Genomic DNA, 19,675 nt, shown 5'->3' with positions numbered 1-19,675 from the left:
ATAAAGTAGCTGCAAAACTATTATTATTACACAAATTTCTAATTTATAAATTACTAAAGGACTAGATTAGTGAAGTTTTTAAAAATGCAATAACTCTAATAATGAAGCTTATTTAGTGTTAATTTGCGTTGCGATCAAATATTTCTTTGGCAAATTAAAAAAAATCGTTATAATTGTGTCCGTTGCATCATCGCGTGTAATATCTCGTTGTTATGACAATATTCGTGTATTTCGTCATTGCTTGCAATACTATAATGTTCTTAACGTGTACTTCGGCTGGTAAAAGCAGAAGACACATCTACGCAATAGCGATCGTTATTGCGTTTACCGTTTAAGTATATTCACGTGGCATGAGTGCAAGCAAATAACTGTGTTAGTACTAAACACTGCAGTTGGTTGTTGGATACTGACAGTTTTAGTGAAAATACTGTATTTGAAAAACCTGGAATTACAAGGTATTTATCGATCTGTTTATGAAGCCTAGGAATAGGATTAAGAGAAATCTATCGTTATCAATCCGTCAAACTGGACAGTCAGTCAATTTCATTATGTTGATAAAAATAATAACACTTTTATAAAATGTTTAAAATTTTGAAATTAAGAATGAGGCATGTAATTAAAATATTTATTTGCGTAAACCAAGATATCAGTTATAATATGTTATCTCCCTGTATTATTTAAAATGAATATTTAGCATATTTAATTTTTATTATTTACCTTTAGAACAATCGAAACATAAAGAACTAATTTAATGGATGGAACTTCGGAAGTAGGTAACTGATCGATGTAAATTATGTCGCTATGCCTACCTTTATTTTATTATTGAGGTTAAGAAGCTCGTGTGGAAATACTTCTAGTTTTAGCCGATACGATTTTTTTTTATATATAAAAGCCTAAAAATAAATGGTGGTATTTCTAATTCAGGCTTATAGACCAATAAATATCTTAACGAGGGTTAATTACTTAAATCAATTTTAATAATATATTAGCAAGATTCACTTTGTAAATAATCAAGTTTGTTTAATAGCATTGCCCACAAAGCCAACATTATTCAATCGATAATAATCCAGTCACTGAAAATGTTTGACTTACATAGCAGGTTGCTAAACTCATGACAACAATGGCAGTGGAGGACCCATTAATCCGAACTTTAGTTTCTAAAGTGGAAGACGAACTAAAACGTACTCCAGAAGTGGTTAGATTAGAAGCAATGATGACAGCAAGTCCTTTGGTAACCCATTCTTCAAACGCTGATGTCGCAGATGAAACTCAACTTACGGAAGAAACTGAAGCAATACAGAGATCTGAGGTATAGTATTAATAACTAATTGTTTTCTCCCGCTGTTGGAATCATGGAACTGTTATTAGCATTTTATGTTTAATAACATCTTGATTTAAGAATGGAAGTTTGTTTATAGTTAAACATAAAGCTACACGAATGGTTATTTGTGCTCTTCTCACCATGGGTATTGAAACCTGGTTTCTAGTGTTGCAAGTCCGTAAACATGCCGCTGTACCACTCGGGGGGCGATTTAAGAATGGATGAATCGGAAGAATAAATCATAACCGTTAAAATAAAAAGTACAAACACGATTTTCAATTAGTTTTGATGAATGTTAATATAATATTAAATTGTACAACATCATGCAGTGATAGCGAAAATAAAATTATAACAAATAAAGAACAAGTAACTAAACACTTGAAAAAGGGGAGTGGTTTGAACACAAGTTGATTACTGTATTTATTATAACTAACATAAGTTTATTTGTTTGTTTTTTTGGAATTTCGCACTAAGCTACTCGAGCGCTATCTGCGCTTGTCGTCCCTAATTTAGCAGGGTAAGACTAGAGGGAAGGCAGCTAGTCATCACCACCCACCGCCAACTCTTGGGCTACTCTTTTACCAACGAAAAGTGGGATTGCCCGTTACATTATACGCTCCCACCGCTGGGAGGGCGAGCATGTTTAGCGCGACGCGGGCGCGAACCCGCGACCCTCGGATTACGAGTCCACGCCTTACGCGCTTGGCCATGTCGGGCCGACTAACATAAGAAATTCCAATTTTTATAAGGGAAAGCTAATTATAATATAAGTTGATTATTACTGTTTTACGAGTAAGGCCAATATTTCAAGAAAATTATCAGTGTGTTCGGTATTTTCTCGGAAATTATTCCGAATTACCAGAAAGGTTTACAGGTTGGTATTAGGGCATTTTTTCTTGATTAATTACAGCCAACGTTTTAAAAATTTGCATTGTGCCTAAACGTAAACATCTGATCTCAAATTTCCATAGAAAGTTATTCAGTATGTTCATATCGTGTGTTTTGTTTCAAAATAAATATATCTCATGAAATGTTTATAAAGTCGTGCGTTTTATAAAACGGTTAGCATTTCACAACGCTGTAAATAGTTGTGCACATTTTATAAAATGCTGTTCTGTTTATCATATGAAAAAAATGAATTCATGCTTAAAAATGTGAGGTACAATTCCCTACCGTGGATAAAGCGCTGATACCTGGATTATTTAGCTTTGCGCTAAAGCAACGAGAACAACGTTTTAGAAAAAATATGCGACTTAGCAGAAATTACGTATATCTTTTAAACATGCACATCCACGGGATAATGATTCAGTGGTTAAACAAATGTTTGTATAAAAATTACTTAAGTTGTAACTACACAGCTGCATTACAAATAACACGTTTACTGATATGAACAACGGTCTTGTCTTCGGGAATATCACTGCGATACCAAGTATGTTGTATGTACATTTGGTTAGCTGCAAGACATGGGGTGTTTTTGAGAGACAGGGTGAGTAACTACGGAAAGATAGAAATATTCAGTTTTTCTTTATGAACAATTTGACTTTCTAAAGTTCATTGCCTATTTTTGAAGGTATTCCATTTAGGCCCCAGAATTGTTACAACGTAAAAATGTAATTTCGCGCTAAACGTAGGGAAGGATAAACCAACTGGATGGAAAACGCAATATTCACTTTATAATTTGTGGGTTCAACAGTCAAATTGCAAATATAGGCTACGTTTCTCAAGACTACCGATTAAAAAAAAAATCCGTATTTGTTTTGGTGCAAAGCAAACTCGAGTTATCTGCTGTGTTCATCTCGAGAAATGAACCCCTGATTTTTGCGTTGGAAATCTGTAAACTTGCCATTGACCCACCGGGGTACAATATCATAGAGAAACATTGTGGTTTTATAGCACTTTGTTGGGCAATCTGATAAATCTTATAACGTAAAAGTACAACAAAACTTTTCAAAAAAGAAAAATATTATAGGGTTGGTTAATATATGTCCTTCGAAAACAATGCAAACAAGAGGGTAAGGATGGCTTTTGCATCATCCCTACATAATGGCACAGGCACACAGTGTAATAGAATTCTATTGTTTGTTGGAAAAGAGTAGTCCAAAAGTTGGTGGTGGCTGGTATTAACAAGCTGTCTATCCCAAAATTGGGATAGTTAGCTAAAATACTCGTAGCCTTCAAGTAGCTTTGCACAAAGCCTGGCATGGCCAGGTGGTTAGGGCACTTGACCCATAATCTGAGGGTTGTGGGTTTGAATCCCCATAACACCAAACATGCTCACCTGTTCAGCCATGGGGGCATTATAATGTTACAGTCAGTTTCACTATTTGTTGATAAAAGAATAGCCCAAGAATTTATGGTGGGTGGTGATGACTAGCTGCCTTCTCTCTAGCCTTACACTACCAAATTAGGGATGGCTAGTGCAGTTAGTCCTCATGTAGCTTTGAGAAAAATTAAAACAAACAAACAAACAAAGCTTTGCATGAACATCAAAAGGATGAATTTATTTCTTTAAAAATTTGTTTGTTATGCATTCTCTGCAGAAGAGTGTGAATTAGACATTAACGTTTTATGTTATAACTTATCTTCTGATCTATTCTAATTTTGTAATTGTTCTGTACTACTTTGTAGATGGTTTCTTTTGAATAATTTTTTCTTGTTATATTACATACATAAACTTTATAATCTCAAAACAGTTAACTGTACATTTTAAATACTTGAATACTGTCTTCAGGAAAAAATGTTTCATCTATCCAAGTACATATATTTTCAAAGAAAAAGAAGTGAATTTTATTTATCACTATAAAATTGTGTCAGATTAATGAGAAAGAGGAAAACTTATGAAATGAAGAGAGTTAACTGAAATCTATCATGGATTGAAGCATTATGTTGGTTTTATTTTACTCTTAATAGGTGGAAGCTCTCCAAGAAACTATGGTTAATTCCACATTCCTTATCAACTTTCAACCAAAGAATGGAATAGGAAGATTTCACTTTACTGTATGTAAATATTATATGAGTTAGTATTGTATTTTAACACAGTTATCAGCTAATAAATTTATTGCAAAATGATAGAGAACAAATATTCTAAGAAAAAGTGAAAATTTTAAGCAAATTGACCCTTATGGATTCCAGATTAACTCATTAAAGTAATTTACCATATTTTTTTATGCAAATATTATTTCTTTGCAAGTTGTTCACTACTTTTATTTTAAAATTGTTCAAACTGTTCTGAAAATTGCAATCTAATTGTGTAAAATTATACCAGTATTTATAGGAATTGTGAATGAAATTAATAGGTGATAAAGTTTTAGAAAAATAATTCTGTTTGAAACAAGTAAGAAAATTACAGTCATAAATACTTTACTGACTGTTAGAAACCTGAAAACATAATTATTTAAAATAACTAATATTCTTTATTTACATAAAATATTATTATTAATATTTTAAATAATGCATATACACTGCTGGCCAAAATCTTAAGGCAAATGAACATAAAGAAAAAAATTGCATTTTGCATTGTTAGACTCAAACACTTATTTGAGTGGAGCTTCGAAAGATGAAAATAAGAAAAGGGAAAATAAAAATAAAAATGTGTATATATACACATATTTATAAATATAGAGGTTCAATGCATCATTAAAGTTTATAAAGGTTAGCAGCTGTAGCCAGCTAAATAGGTTTAAAATGTCATAATGAAAGATGTTCATTGATCTTTAAGAAAAGAAAAGTTTATTTAGGTGCTATGGTGGGGAGTGTGAATACCTGATATATCTTAGTCTGAAAGTAATATGCTTAAAATTGACATCAACCCAAGCATGAACATTGACTATTCTACCATATTAATCACTACCCACTTAATGCAAAATACTAAACACATGATGAAATGAATCACATGTCTAGCATCAAAATAAGCACCAAGAATTGTAATGAGAGTTCAGGTTAAGGGATTAGACATCCACTTTGTACAGGCATCAGTTATTTTTCATAGATGAGCTGTGCATTATAGCCATTAAATACAAGACATTGGTCATTGTGATTCTTTCAGTATTATAACTCATCATTTCACATTATATTAGGCAATAGTTAGGATAAGAAACATCCATATTAGCCCTGGAACATCCTTAAACACTAGAATCTTATTGCACTTGGAGCTGATTTGCAAGTGTAGTGCAAGTTTACTCAACCATGTATATACCAACAGTAACAGGTATTGGTTTCAGTATTCATGCTATATTTACTGCCAGAGTTGAAGCTACTCTATATTGGATAGGGAGAGGAGGGTTGTTGAAACATAAATTAACATTATCTTTTTATTTTGTGCAATATTAATACATTTCACAATATTTCCTATGAGTTTGTGAATTTAATTCACAACAACATTTCCACTTTAGATTTATATAAAGCCAAAGATTCCTGATGACCAGGAGTACATTGAAATTAACTGCAAACTACCAAAGCATCCACTCTTTAATGATTCAGAATCACTCACCAAAGAAGCCACTGCTGTTAAACACAGTTTTTACAGAACAACATCAGGTTGGTTTTCATGTAACTTCAAAAACAACAATTTTATTTAAAAAATCTCATGATGAAAATTAGGCAAGTGTCTTTTAACTCAGAATATTTTAAATTGGTTTACACAATTAATGTAGAAAATGATCTAAAAGTACTTTTTTTTATCAAAAAATAGAAATGATCTGTTTGTATAAGGTCACTTTTCAAATATTACCACCAGGTGGTTGTTTTGTATTCAAGCTGTTAATCTACTTTGGTATAAAGTTAAGTATCTAGTAACATTAGTAGATCTATCTACTGGAGAAAGCATTATTTAATAGTTTAGCTTCTATTCAGAAAATTGGGCAAAGTCATAATGCAATGCCACTAAAATGATGGCTTATTCATTCAAAAATGCTAAATAAAAATAGTTTTAGCTCCTTTCTTTTTCATTTTTTTCAAAGTTAATATCTTTATATTTTTTGCTCTGATAAATAGGTCACAGATGGCAGTCCATTTTTCAAGTTCAACACCTCACTCCTATAGAACTGAATGTAACACTACCTCTTGGATATCCACAACTAAATCCTCCTCATTTCAGTCTCTGTTGTCTTTGGTTGACCACTGATCAGATTACTAGTTTATGTGGCAAGCTGGATGAACTATGGGAAACAATGAAAGGAATGCCAATGATATTTTTCTGGACAGACTGGCTAGAGAATCACAGTATCAGGTATTTATTTGATCTGTAGATCCTACTTCCCTTTTCAGACATTCTTGTAGCATATTTACATATTCATCTGATATCTGTTTTTGTATCCACTCATCTAGGGTAAAGAGAAACACAGCTTTGAACTTTAGTCCAAACCACACACACACACATATACATAACATCTCTTACCATGATGCACTTGTTCAAATTTGATGATGATAATTCCAAATATGCACCATAACGAGGGCAACATGTTTTGAAAGAAAAACATACCACAAAACTGCTAAGTAATTACTGAAATAGTACTGTATTTATTTCCACACACAATAATTAAAATATTACAAATTGTATGACAACAGTTGAAGTTTAATTAGCTCATTAATCAATAAATAATTACAATTCTTAACACTTTCAGGTTCCTGAACATCTATCAAGTAACCCTGACTGATCCTCTAGATGAAATTAATTCAGGAAAAGCAGTGGATGATGTGGTTGATGAAAGAGTTGTCCCAGATGACAGAGGAGTTGTGGAGAAGTTAAAGATGATGATTAAGTGTGCATAGATACAGCAAATAAACATAATTTACAAAGAACAACATTCATCTGAAAGTTGATAGAATGGTTATAAATATATCTATATATTTCAGGAAGTTGTGCATAAAATTTTTACATTTTAAGTTTCATTGGTAAGCGTGACATATAGAACTGGCATCTAAAATTAAAGATTTTGGTAGTTAACATCACATGGTTTTATAGAACTAGAAGTATCAGCCATGAGTTGTTTATCATATTTATTACTTTTCAGAGGTTTAAACCAAACATAAATTTTACAGGACCTAGATGTAGACAGGAGTGGTGGTGCTGCTACAGTCATCTCACAGATTTTTAGCTTTAATATAAAACCAATTATTCGTAGACACTATAGTCGCTACATGCACGTCTATTTGCAACTCTTATTAACACATAAACCCCCACTTTCCTAACTGTGTCTATGCCTTTAGATGTGAAAAATTTCAGAAATTCCAGAAATCTGTTGGTTTTTTTATCACTCTCAATCACCTGTAATGCTTTTGTTGTTAATAGTTGTCACCTTTTACAAAATAATATTTCTTGAATTAATAAATAGCATGTTTGACCATTCTAAAGCAAAACTAGTATCACATTAGGAAATCAAATCGTATATACTTAATTAAAAGTTGTAATATAAGCATGCAATTAAACTGATTAACCCATAAACAGTGAGAATGTTGTAGGTAGCAGCATCAGTTGATGATGGGTGCCATTTAAGGGCTAACAGGTTTGTGATAATACGTTACAAAAAGATTGATAATTTGATTAGTTAGTATAATTGATTATCTATGAGCATAAGTTGAATAAATTAGTGTGATACAAAATAGTCAATCAGTTGAAAGTATGACTAAACTGATTAACATCATGAAAACAAGCAACTAATATTAGAGATTTTGATTATACCAACTGTCCAAGTGGTCAAAATATTTTCATTATTTCTTATTATTATTTTTGAGCTTGATAACGTAATGTTACAACTCATAAAAATAATCAGTTAATCAATATTAGTGTTTCTTTTTATTACTCCATCTGTTGAATATAATTGATTAATGAGCCTGGTGATTAAGCAGCATTATAATTTTCCTATGTATTTTCATAGGAAATATTGTATTTTCAATATGCATTTATCCCCTGTCACAAAATTAGCTACAATTATTCAGTGCTGCCATATATATGCATACCACAAGCCTTCTGTTTTTCCCTTTCAAGTCAACTGTTAGCTGGCAAGTTCTAAATATTACCCCAGTTGAATTGATGAGCTGGGATACTTTTACTGAGTGGCAAACCTTATTAACAACAGCATAGCATAACCATTATGAGGTTGAACCACTGATGTCTAACTGCTACTGTAAATTTACTTGCCTACTCTCTTCTTACTGGAAATTAGATCTGAGCAATTAGTGGAACTTACTATTCTGATGTGGTACTTAGCACTCTCTCATAAAATTAGCTATTCTCTTTCATTGCTGCAAGCCATTCTTGGTGACTCCTTTCAGTTGCTTCTCAAGTGGACTGGTTAATCAAATTGGAGAACTCCTTTCTAAGCCCTACTCAGTATCTCACCTACTTGGACATCCTATTAGACACTCATATTAGACAGGCCTGGCATTCTCCTTTAAGACTTCATTCTATGGAACTGTTGGTTCACCATGCTTTCTTTGTCCTATCACTTTTAGGGATGTGGTCTTCAATGATATCACTGAACCCTCTCAGTCATGCTCATCCAAGATGCCCTAAGTGGGCTTGTCACAATCCATGGAATCTTGCACAAGATGCTCTTTTTACTCCCACTGCTCCTCCTTTTGCCCTGTGAGATGACCTGCTTTGGTGGTTGGACAATGCACATGCATTAGCAGGTGTGCCAATTTCTCCCCCACATCTGGATCTGTATCTTTTCATGGATGCATTCCTGAAGGAAGGTTTGGAACACTGGTCTGTAGAGGAAAGCATTTTGTATATCAATGTTCCTGAACTTTTAGCTGTACACTGGGCACTGAATCACTTCCTTATTCTCATCTGACATTGTCTGGTGATGATTCATCCAGACAATTCTACAGTGATGGCACATACCAATCATCAAAGGGTCACCTTGGTGAGCCCACACATAACACGTTTATCACATTGTGTACATGTGCTTGGTGCTTTTAAGTTTGTTGCAAATCATCTTTCCAACCCTAACTGGATATACTGATAGAGTGGTCTTTATATCCCCTTGTTTTCAGGAAGCTTTGCAGTCAGTGGGGTTCTCCCTAAGTGGATACATTTGCTTAGAGCCTCAATCACAATTACCTCTCTTTTGGTCACTGGTCCCTCAGGCCCTGGCACTTGATGGCTTCAGCCGAAAATGGTCCTACAAATATTTCTAAGTTTATTCTCTTATTCAATTACCTCATCATGTTATCCCTCTCATCCAAACCACTATTTGTTGGATCTTTGTGATTTCTTCTTACTAGCCACCTCAGCCATGGTTTCTACAATTACAGCACCTGTTACTCACTTCTCTTATACCTCTTCCATTGTCTCCCTTTCTCCTTTATCAACTCAAGTTGTTGGTCCTACATCTCAAACTTAGTGCATGGCTTTTATCTGATCCTTGGTAATGACATCCAGTTTCTCTCATTAAGTTGCTGCTTTCTTTTTATTTGGTTCTATACATCCTTCTTCCATAAAGGTGTATCAGCAAAAGTGGAAGGTGTTCCATAATTGGTCTAGAACTTGAGGACTTCCTGCTGACTAGCCGACTGTGGCTTGGGTGGCAGAACTTTTCATTTGGCTATTTGGTCCTTAATCATGAGTTCTTGGATAGCTTTATCCCATATCTTTCATTTTCCAAGATAATGTACAATTTTCACTTCAGCTGTTCTTACCCTAATCATGCATTCCTTCCAAGTGACCTACCCTTCCAGATTGGGATGTGGTGCTCCATTCCCTCATTTTAACTCCATTTCAATCACTTTTTCATGTTCTGTATTTCATCCTTACCTTAAAACATATTTTTTCTCCTCTTAGCCTGTGATGTCAATGGTTGGATTTGTTTGCTAGTGACATACTCTTTATCATCCTACCTATCTTCTCCTATATCTAGACATTCCTTCCTCCCAAGGACCTCTGTGGCTTGGGAGGGTAGCTCTCCTTTTTTGCCTGTTTCCTTTCTTTCCATTTCTCATCTTTACCATCAACTGGATTTGAGTAGACTTCTCTGTCCAGTCAGTGCTCGTCATTGTTATATTAACCACATGGCTTCCTTCTGTGGTACCTGTTCCAGACTCTTTATCCTCTGGCAGTCTTCCTCCCTTCATGATCTTTCACCTTCAACCCTCACTAATGGATATGACTTTTGATCCAATTGGATTATTCCTTCCTTAATTTGTTTCAGATTAAACGTTTCACCTTTTCCTTTGCTTCTTGTCTTCATCCTCCATTGGAAGAAATTGTACAATCAAGCATGTGGACAACACCCAGTATATTCATCTCCTATTATCTATCCATCATATAGCAATTCTTCTTTGTGGGGTTTCACTTTCCACCTGTTGCTGTTTCTCAGACTTTGATACAATTCTGAATGGTATGTTTCTACTCATACTTTATTTTCTTTTCAGAGGCCTTGTCATCATTCATTATTACATAGATCCCACTCTCTTGCAAGAGATGCCTGGCCAGGTATTCTTTAACTTGAAATTCACACTGTACAATGATGTTGACTCACACTTTATATTTCATGGCTTTATAGTGTTCATTGTTGAGATGGGGTGTTCCATAAGACCATCTGGAGATGAATAACCTAACAATATTTGCTTCATAAACATGCATGTCCCAAACTGTACTGCCCATGGGCTTCATCAGTGAAGCAGAAGAGGATTGCTGGCCATCCCAGCCATGCCTGTAATGAATAGCTCATTATGGTCTACTTTTCAAAATAAGATTTCATGATCACCCATTGCACTGTCTCAGATGTTGATGTTCCTAGACTCTTCACCAACTTTTCACCCTCCTTTCTTATAATGAAGTATGGAAGTCCTTGCCAATTTCCAGTTCAAAGCTGCTGGGATAGTTGACCACAGAGTTACTCTCCTGAATGGGTTCCACACAAAGATGGCTATAACCATTCAGTGCAGAGTATGGAGGTGGTGTTCTGCAGGTGTAAATGACATAATGTTCTCCTTTTTCCAATATACAATTATGAAGGAGTGATATGTCTATAGAAATGCAGTTCACCCCTTTGCTTGAGAGCATTCACCAGCCTCCTGCAGCTGGATTTTGGTTTTAGAGTAAAATCAATCAACATAAGCCCTCACACACATTTTGGTTGTGTATCTTCCTCCACCAATGTTATGGGTCACAGAGGTAGTATGTGGGGCTGTTATGGCTCTGTCCTTCTGGCTCTCCTTTCATCCTATCTTAATATGATGATTTTATTGCCTTGTGGATGTTTCTAGTAAGTTTCCAGTTGGGAAAGTTGATTGCATGTGATAGACATCCTTTTGATACCAGATATTAGGTCCTGGATAGATAGCTCAGCATTAATACTTGTAATATACCTGAAAGACAGTGTGACTTTCAATCACCAGTCTCTTGGGTCTGAGGTGAAGATAGTATGATCTTCACCCTACCCCCATACGGATGTTGGTTCCAAGTGGTATCGGTTTTGGATGTAGTTGACTTACTGAGTACAGTCCACCACACCTTAGCCACTCTATATCTGAGGGTACATCCACTGTTTTACCTACTTTTCTATTCCTCGGATTGAGTTATATTTATTTTATATGCTTCAGAACATGATCTTGAGACAATTCTCTCCCACTTAGATATGTTCCTCTTCTTTACTGCCCTTATCTTCTCCCCATTTCATAGTGGGATGGAGAGTATACCTGATTTAATAGTGGTGTAGTTACCCTTATCAGATCTTAGAATCTGACTCTCACATTTCCAGGGGTATATTTGGGGTACTTCTATCATTCCCTCACACTGGTACTGGGGTAATATTTAGAACTTGCCAGCTAACATTTAACTTGAAATTAATATTTCATATTGTTTTCACGAATTGATGATATATTCTTAACTAAACATTGAACTGGTATTTTCTTATTGTTGGCTTATTCCTGGGCAGAAACACTGTAACTGTCATTCATTTCATGTTGTTCATTCCCTTTATCTACTTGTATTGTATTCATATCTGAAACGTTGAAACTGTGTTTGTTTTCTTTCTTGTTTGCTTACATTATTGTTAAGGTACAACTGGGAGAAGGAACAGCATTTTTTCACCCAGAACCTTCAAGAATGTACCATTTGTTTTGGTGAAGATTTGGGACAGAATTTCTTTAGGCTTCCTTACTGTAAACACCATTTCTGCCAAGGCTGCATTAAGAATTATTGTGAACTGCACGTGAAAGAAGGGACAGTTCAAAACCTCAGGTATAAAACTTTTGTTGATCCAGTAAATATATTTTTAATTTTTATGCTTCCTCAATAGATTATGACATAATACTGTGTGGTTCTTGTTTTTGATTTTTATAGATTACAGATTATATTTTCATTTTTAGTCCAAAAACTATATTTGATTTTATGCTGTATTTGTATGTCTTCAATTAAAAAAAAGTCAATCCTAGGTGTAAAAATACCTAGATACAGACTGACTCTACTGAAGTATACCTATCTGCCCTCATTGAATAAGTACCCACATCCAAGGTGACTAACTAAAGTATTCCTTTGTATCACATTTGTACATATACCCACATTTAAGCTGACTAAAGTACACCTTTGTGTCATATTTATATGAACACCCATATCCAAGTTAATTACAATAAAGTAAACCTTTCTGTTCAATTTTCATAAATATCCTGATTCAAAGTGAGAACACTAAAGCACATCTTTCTGTTCTGCTAGACTAACTATCTGGATCCAACTTTATTATAGTAAAGCATACCTTTCTGCCATATTTGTATAAATACCCAAATTGAGACTGATATATTTACACCAAGAGTAACAATACTGAAGGATACTTTCTGTAGAGAACTGATTACATTAAGCCAGATTTTTTTTTTGAATTAGTCAGCTTTTCTGTTCAGTTTATATAGATGTCTAAGTCTCCAATGAATACATAAATCTGTTGTATCTATATATTTGAGCAGGTATATTGGCTGAATACATTAGAAGAGTTTTTCTTTTTCTACCTAGGATCAGACTTTTTCTGTAAGTCTGTTTCTTCATGTATCTGTGTAATTAGGTAAATATAGACCAGTTGTGTGTGTGTATGTTTATATGCACAGACCAGGTTCAGAAGTAATTATATTCAGTATAGTTCTTTACCTAAACAGGTGCCCAGAACCAGACTGTGAGGAAGAGCTACCTACTAGTATTATCACTACAATTCTTAAGCCTGATGCTGTAAAACGCTGGGAACATTTACTATTACATAAAACTCTGGATGCCATGAAAGATGTTGAGTGGTGTCCTCGCTGTAATAATCCCTGTGTCTGTGATGAAAATGAATCCTTAAATCTTGCCTTTTGTTTGCAATGCTCATTTGCTTTCTGTACCTCTTGCAGGAACCCATGGCATCAGGTTAGTTACTTTGTAAACAAGGACAACAATCAAATATTTCTTTAAGAGTCATGTTAAGATAGCATATCTGTTGCATTCAATCTAAAAATTGCTACCCAAAATTAAATTATTAAAAGTCCAGAATGAAATTAATAAATGTTTACTTATCTGTTAGGTGACTGCTAGTAGAAAGGTTAAAGTAATTACTAACTTAATGAAACACTAATTACACTGCACAACAATTTTTTTTTAAAGTTTTGCTTCCTGAAAAGTTTTTGCTGATTGTGATAGGTACCTGGTGGGTATGCACAAATATAGTTTTGGTTTGGCTTCATCACGTAGGAACTCTGAGAAATAGACAGTTAACTGTTTACCAGCAATAACGTATTTAATTGCATTTATGTTTCTAATACGCTATTATGTTAACATAATTAAAAGTGTTTTGCTCCTGATTTTCGTTTGTATTCAATGTCCGGTGCATCACGTTGCAGTGTCCAACAGTAGTCAGCAAGCATTGACGGATTCCAGTTGTCCTGGTATAGTTTTTTCCATTGTAACAATGTCCTGGTGAAACCAAGATTTCGATGAAATGGTACATGATGGGCAAACTTGGATGTGATTTTCGTGATCAGCAGCCAAAAAATCTATAAGGGACAGCCAACAGTGTTCAAGAAGCAAAAACTTTGTTGTGCAATAATATTAATATTACACACTAATTCTAAAGGATCAACAATTAAGTTCATGGTGAAACAAAATAAAGAAATATGAGTGCATTACTATGAACTTTTCACCAATCTACCAAAAATATTTTTGTAACACTTGAGTAACAAGACAATAACCAAAAGGCTACAGTTAAAAATAAGGATAATAAGGTAACTGAAACCACAACTAATAAAAGAATTAAACATGTTATGTACTATAAACTATTGTTCATATAACATGACAAACAATCTTCGCAAAGTGCTTAAAGTAAAAAAAAATATTATAATTTAATAAACAAAACTAAAAATTAAGTAAATGTAAAAAAATAAATTATTACCATAAAGAAAGCATTTACAACACATAATTAAGTACAGAATCAATTTTGTACCTGACAAAAACAATTTAAAAATAGTACAAGGATTAATTTGTTAACTTTAGATATATTGTGGTTTGAACACTGTATTTTTTGCAGGGTACACGATGTATCTGTATAGAAGAAGCATTAAAGAATACATCTTTGGAAGAAACTAACCACCCATCAACCAAAAAATATGAAGAGTTAATATCAACTTACTGTATTTTAAAGACAACCAAGAAGTGTCCACAGTGTAAGGCATCTATAGAGAAACAGGATGGGTAGGTAGAATATACTGATTTGTTAAGAGTGTAATTTACCTAAACAGAAACAAAGTGAGTAGGTAGAGCATTGCAGGCACTGTTTAGGGTGTGATTTACCCCAAAAAAAAACATGATCAGTAGATAGGGCATTCTAGGTAGTGTCTAGAGTGTAATTAACAGGAGTTGGTAAAATATTCTTCACAGCACATAAAGTGTAAAAGAAATTCTGTAGTGAAAGAAAATAAACAGTTATTCTAAGAGGCAAATGCACAAAGAGAAACAGTTTAATTTTTAAAATAGTTGTTTTGCTTTTCAGAATAAATAAAACTCACATTCAGTGCAGTAAATATTAGGCTTAATGCAGCTTGATTCTTTGCCAACATTATAACAACAGACCTTGCAAATGTATGAACAGTAAAATGTACAATGAATGATGGTAGCTATTAAAGTAAAAGTAATTTTTGCTTTCTTGCTATCTTTTCAGTTGAATGGATCATAAACCTAATAGCATAATGAAAAAATTACTGTTTGACTCATTCTATATCTTACTGCCTTTCTAAATTTATATGGAAACACACTTTGATGTTTTCTCATCATTTGCAAATAATTTGAAATGCAAAATTATTTTTACCATATTAGTATTGAAACTTTTTAAAAGAATATGAACCAGACAACTTTGATGTCTTTTCATCATTGTCAAATAGATGGTTACTTTTATATTAAAATAAGTCATAATGTTAGAGAAACAAGTTAAAGTATTTGAAGAAATCTTAGAAGATAAGAAATGATTTGGATTTATGAATGAATAAGATTTTTGAATCTTGATTTGAAGGAATTAATGCATTTGTTTGTGCTTTAGTACAAACCTACAGAAAGGACTGTTTGTATTGTGTCCACTGTAGGGAGTAAAATCCCAGATATAAGTTATAAGGCTGTACACTTACTGGTGATTCACTGGGAGACCTTAAATTAAGAGAAAGAAAACGTTATTCTTTGATTAAATTATTAACCATAAAGTGGTGAATCAAATATGTAAATATTTATGTTAATACTGTGTAGTTTTTAAGTCACTTGATATAAATATACAATAAATCGTTTTGTACAAAGTGAATTTGATAAAAAAATGAGATTAATATGGTTGTAAAAAATTCAACAATCTAACCATAGTTAACAAAAGTAGCTAACTGAATTTTTTGGATTATGCAGTTATATAAAGAGGAAAGTAAAATTAAAAAAAATCACAAATTTAAAACATAGCATCCTTATACAAATAAATTAATAGAAATGATGACAAATATACTTGATTTTTGTATATTTATAGTTAAGCACAAAAAATACATAAAGATCTATCTGTGCTGTGCCCACCAGGGATATTAAAAACTGGTTTTTAGCATTATAGGTCCACAAACAGGCTTACTGCTGTGCCAGTGGGTGGAAAGACCTGAATAAAATGAGACATAAAATTCACTAAATATATAGATATTTTTAAAGTGGCAGCACAAAATTCATGATCAGAAGGAATTAGCTGCATTATAAAGTTAATTTTATATCAATGTTGTTTAAAAACTAGTTGATGAACTACTTGTACCACCTCTTTATACATGCTTAATAATTATATGTGGATTCAAGTACAGGTCTTTCTAGTTTTTTCAGTAATAAAGCTTGATTGAAATAATTAGTATAGTAAACGTTTTAAATTTAGCAAAGCAAGTAGATGTGAGGAACTATCCCTTGATGTAAAAAACAACAACAGGTAATTATTAATGTGTGTGTGTGTGTATATATATACTGTGATAAAAAAAATACTGAAGATTATAAACCTGTATCACTGCAGTAATAATGTGTCTCAAAAATTGTAGATCAGTGAATTTTTATATTTCTTAACAAAGTAAATTTATAACTATTCAAGTCATATCTTTGATGGATAAAATAACTCAAATGAAATGATTGTAGTGTTTTGTTACAAGAGTTAGAAAATTATGAAATGAAAGTAATATCTTTGCAGTTGTTCTAATATGATTGTTTTAAAAATCAGAGAATAAATTGGCATGTATGCTAATAATAAAAGATCTGCATTTCGAAAATTAAAGCCCTATTTTTAGTCCAAAATAATTTAGTGTTTAGTTAATGAGTTAGCCTTTCATAAACAATTTGATTTGAAATGGTTCCTTCTTGAAAGTGCTCCTGCAAAAACTGTTTCATCTTGTTACAAGTATCCAGAATGGCAAGTCCTGTAGTGTATATCACTTTTCAGTGCTGTAGTAAGCGACCACATTGGTTGCAAGTATTACTTTGTATTATACAGCAGTGACTGGGAAGGTTTGCAGGCCATGTCCTGATGGTTCTTTAAGAAACTGTTCTAACAACAAAGCATCATGGAGTTGTGTTGGAAAGGTTACATCTGAACTATTTCCTGACCAGATAATTCTTTTAAGCATGTGGACTCTTCCAAAAACAGTACAGTATGCTGTATCAATTGATTGTTCATCAACTTTCAGACCTGCCAAGAACTACAATGCTAAGTCAACATGTACTCAGTACTTGAGTATAATAGAGATTGTAAGTAAACATTCAAAAAGTTGACCAAAATGCTTCATAAATGTTGAATAGTTAAAATTTGTAAATTCAGACAGTTGGTGACAAAACACGAACTTTTGCTGGTCTGTTCTGTTATGGCATGGCTGACTTAACAATAGCAGTATGTGTCAGTGATCTGCTTGTACACAGCTTATTGCAATCACCATCATTGTAGCAGTTATTTTCACCTCTCTACACATTTATCAGTTCCTTGTTTGTTGAATGAATTACACTATGATGGATAGGCACGTTTATACTGATGGAAAATATGTGAAAAAAAATCCACAAAACAATGGCAGTATGTGACAACTGTGATTTTATATGATACTCTAAATACTCCAGTGTAATTTTAACCTTCATACGTTATAGTATTTGATATGATGTATCAAACTGTAGAATCTTTTTTTCATAATTATCCTATATATCTTGAGATTGAAACTTCCTAAATAAATTTTAAGTGATTTGTTAACAGAAACCCTATTTGTTAAACATTACTTTCTTAAGCTTCCTTTGTGCCAAACTCTTTTATGGGTTGATAGCAGGATCCTTAACAACTTTATAATTCATGTAAGAAAATTCAAGCAAAAATATAATCAATGTAGAAATTAATTCCTCTAATTACTGTAGGGATTTGCTATTTCTTTTACAGATAAAATACATAGTTTCACCAATTTGTTTTATCAGTTCTTTACAATGAGTACTGTAACAGGAAATACAAAATTACTCATGGTGATGTTGTATGTGGATTCCTCTAATACTTGATGAAGTAAAACAAGTTGGAAATTTTAAGGCTAACTATATTTCATTTGTTAATAATAATAAAAAAAAAGACAGCTAGTGGTCTATGCAGTTGTCATTATGATGTGGACTTTAAATAACACCCAAATTTGATTTTACATTTATACTATCAAATACAGTGATGTTATATTCTTAATGTCTTGCAAATCTCATAATAGCAGTAGAAAAGTTAAAGTAATTTCAGAATAATGTTCTATAAAATGCAAATGTTATTTATTTCAGTTGCAACAAAATCATGTGTTCGCAGTGTAAGACTTCCATGTGCTGGGGATGTGGAAAGAAAATTAATTCTTATGCTCATTTTGATACAAGTTCAAAATGTAACACGTTTGTAATGCCAGTTTACAAAGAAGGTCAACTTACAAAGGTAGGAAGCAACTTTTTATTTTAATATGATTTCTTTAGTTTTGGTCTTTAGTATGTAATATTACTTCTTTGTCAGATATACCAATGTGTTCTACAGTGTCATTATTTTGATGTCCAGTTTACAGTTTATTTGCTCAAGTGAATTATAAAACATTGTTTTTTTGAGTTGCTAAATTTCCTTATCTTACATAGAAATTCTGATTAATGCTGAGTGGTTTGTTTTATGATGTTAGACTTTGTATTCTCCATTAGGCACAACAAGAATAAGTGAAACAAAGTAATAGTTAAAAATATGATTTGTCACTTTTTGTATTTCTTTTAGAATAATCTTTTAATTAAAGCTGTGCTACTAGACAAGCCAGAGAAGAAAAAAGATGTGAAGAAATGTCCTACCTGTAGACAGGAAAACTTGAAATCTGACAATAATAATCACATCAAATGTTGGAACTGTAAAACTGATTTTTGTTTTTATTGTAAGAAGAGACTCAATGGTCCTGTTTATTTGCATTACAATGGTGTAAACTCTTGTCCACAACATTCAAAAGATTCTGATAATGTTAGTTAAACAAATATGAATATAAATATCATTGTTTACAGTTTTAAATGAGAAATGAATTAAAATTTTGATATTAAAATTATCATCTGTACAGTGGTTTAATACCACATCTATTATATATTAAGAAATTGTACTTTGTAAGTTTAGATGTAATACATCATAAGAATTACGGTATTTATTACAATAGGAAAATAAGGTAAAACATTTAGGTTATTTTTATTTACTACCATTTTGATAACCTGTAAGTTTCTTTATGGCACGAACACTATGGGTTTGTAAGCTAATTTGTGTGTGTGTTAATTAAACATAAATCAGAAGTTATAAAGACACAAAACTTGTATCGCATATCTATTTTATTTAATGATGCTTTCAACTCAGTATACAAGGAAAAATAATAAAACAATATCTGAAATTTATGTTT

At 32.7% G+C, this 19,675-nt stretch overlaps 1 protein-coding gene across 5 annotated transcripts; it reads left to right on the top strand.

Annotated features, from left to right (window-relative positions):
• The first annotated feature begins 232 nt into the window (after window positions 1-232).
• On the top strand, window positions 233-19,588 carry LOC143223462 (E3 ubiquitin-protein ligase RNF14-like). 5 transcript variants are annotated; one of them, XM_076451484.1, is made up of 12 exons: window positions 235-455; window positions 1,100-1,309; window positions 4,232-4,318; window positions 5,713-5,857; window positions 6,314-6,548; window positions 6,943-7,080; window positions 12,327-12,509; window positions 13,412-13,658; window positions 14,812-14,975; window positions 16,660-16,710; window positions 18,555-18,699; window positions 19,021-19,588. In XM_076451484.1, exons 2-12 carry the CDS (start codon window positions 1,112-1,114, stop codon window positions 19,261-19,263), a joined length of 1,836 nt encoding a protein of 611 aa, XP_076307599.1. In that variant the 5' UTR covers window positions 235-455; window positions 1,100-1,111; the 3' UTR covers window positions 19,264-19,588. The 5 variants fall into 5 exon arrangements, 4 of the variants coding, with proteins under 4 accessions (XP_076307600.1, XP_076307599.1, XP_076307598.1 ...); XM_076451483.1 differs by having other exon boundaries at window positions 265-455; window positions 1,097-1,309; XM_076451485.1 differs by lacking the exon at window positions 16,660-16,710 and having other exon boundaries at window positions 233-455.
• Window positions 19,589-19,675: the final 87 nt, after the last annotated feature.

This window comes from Tachypleus tridentatus, chromosome 8 (genome assembly GCF_004210375.1).
Source record: "Tachypleus tridentatus isolate NWPU-2018 chromosome 8, ASM421037v1, whole genome shotgun sequence".
Classification (NCBI taxonomy): domain Eukaryota; kingdom Metazoa; phylum Arthropoda; class Merostomata; order Xiphosura; family Limulidae; genus Tachypleus; species Tachypleus tridentatus.
Note: the sequence above shows the minus strand (reverse complement) of the source record. Positions and strands in the feature narration are given on the sequence as shown.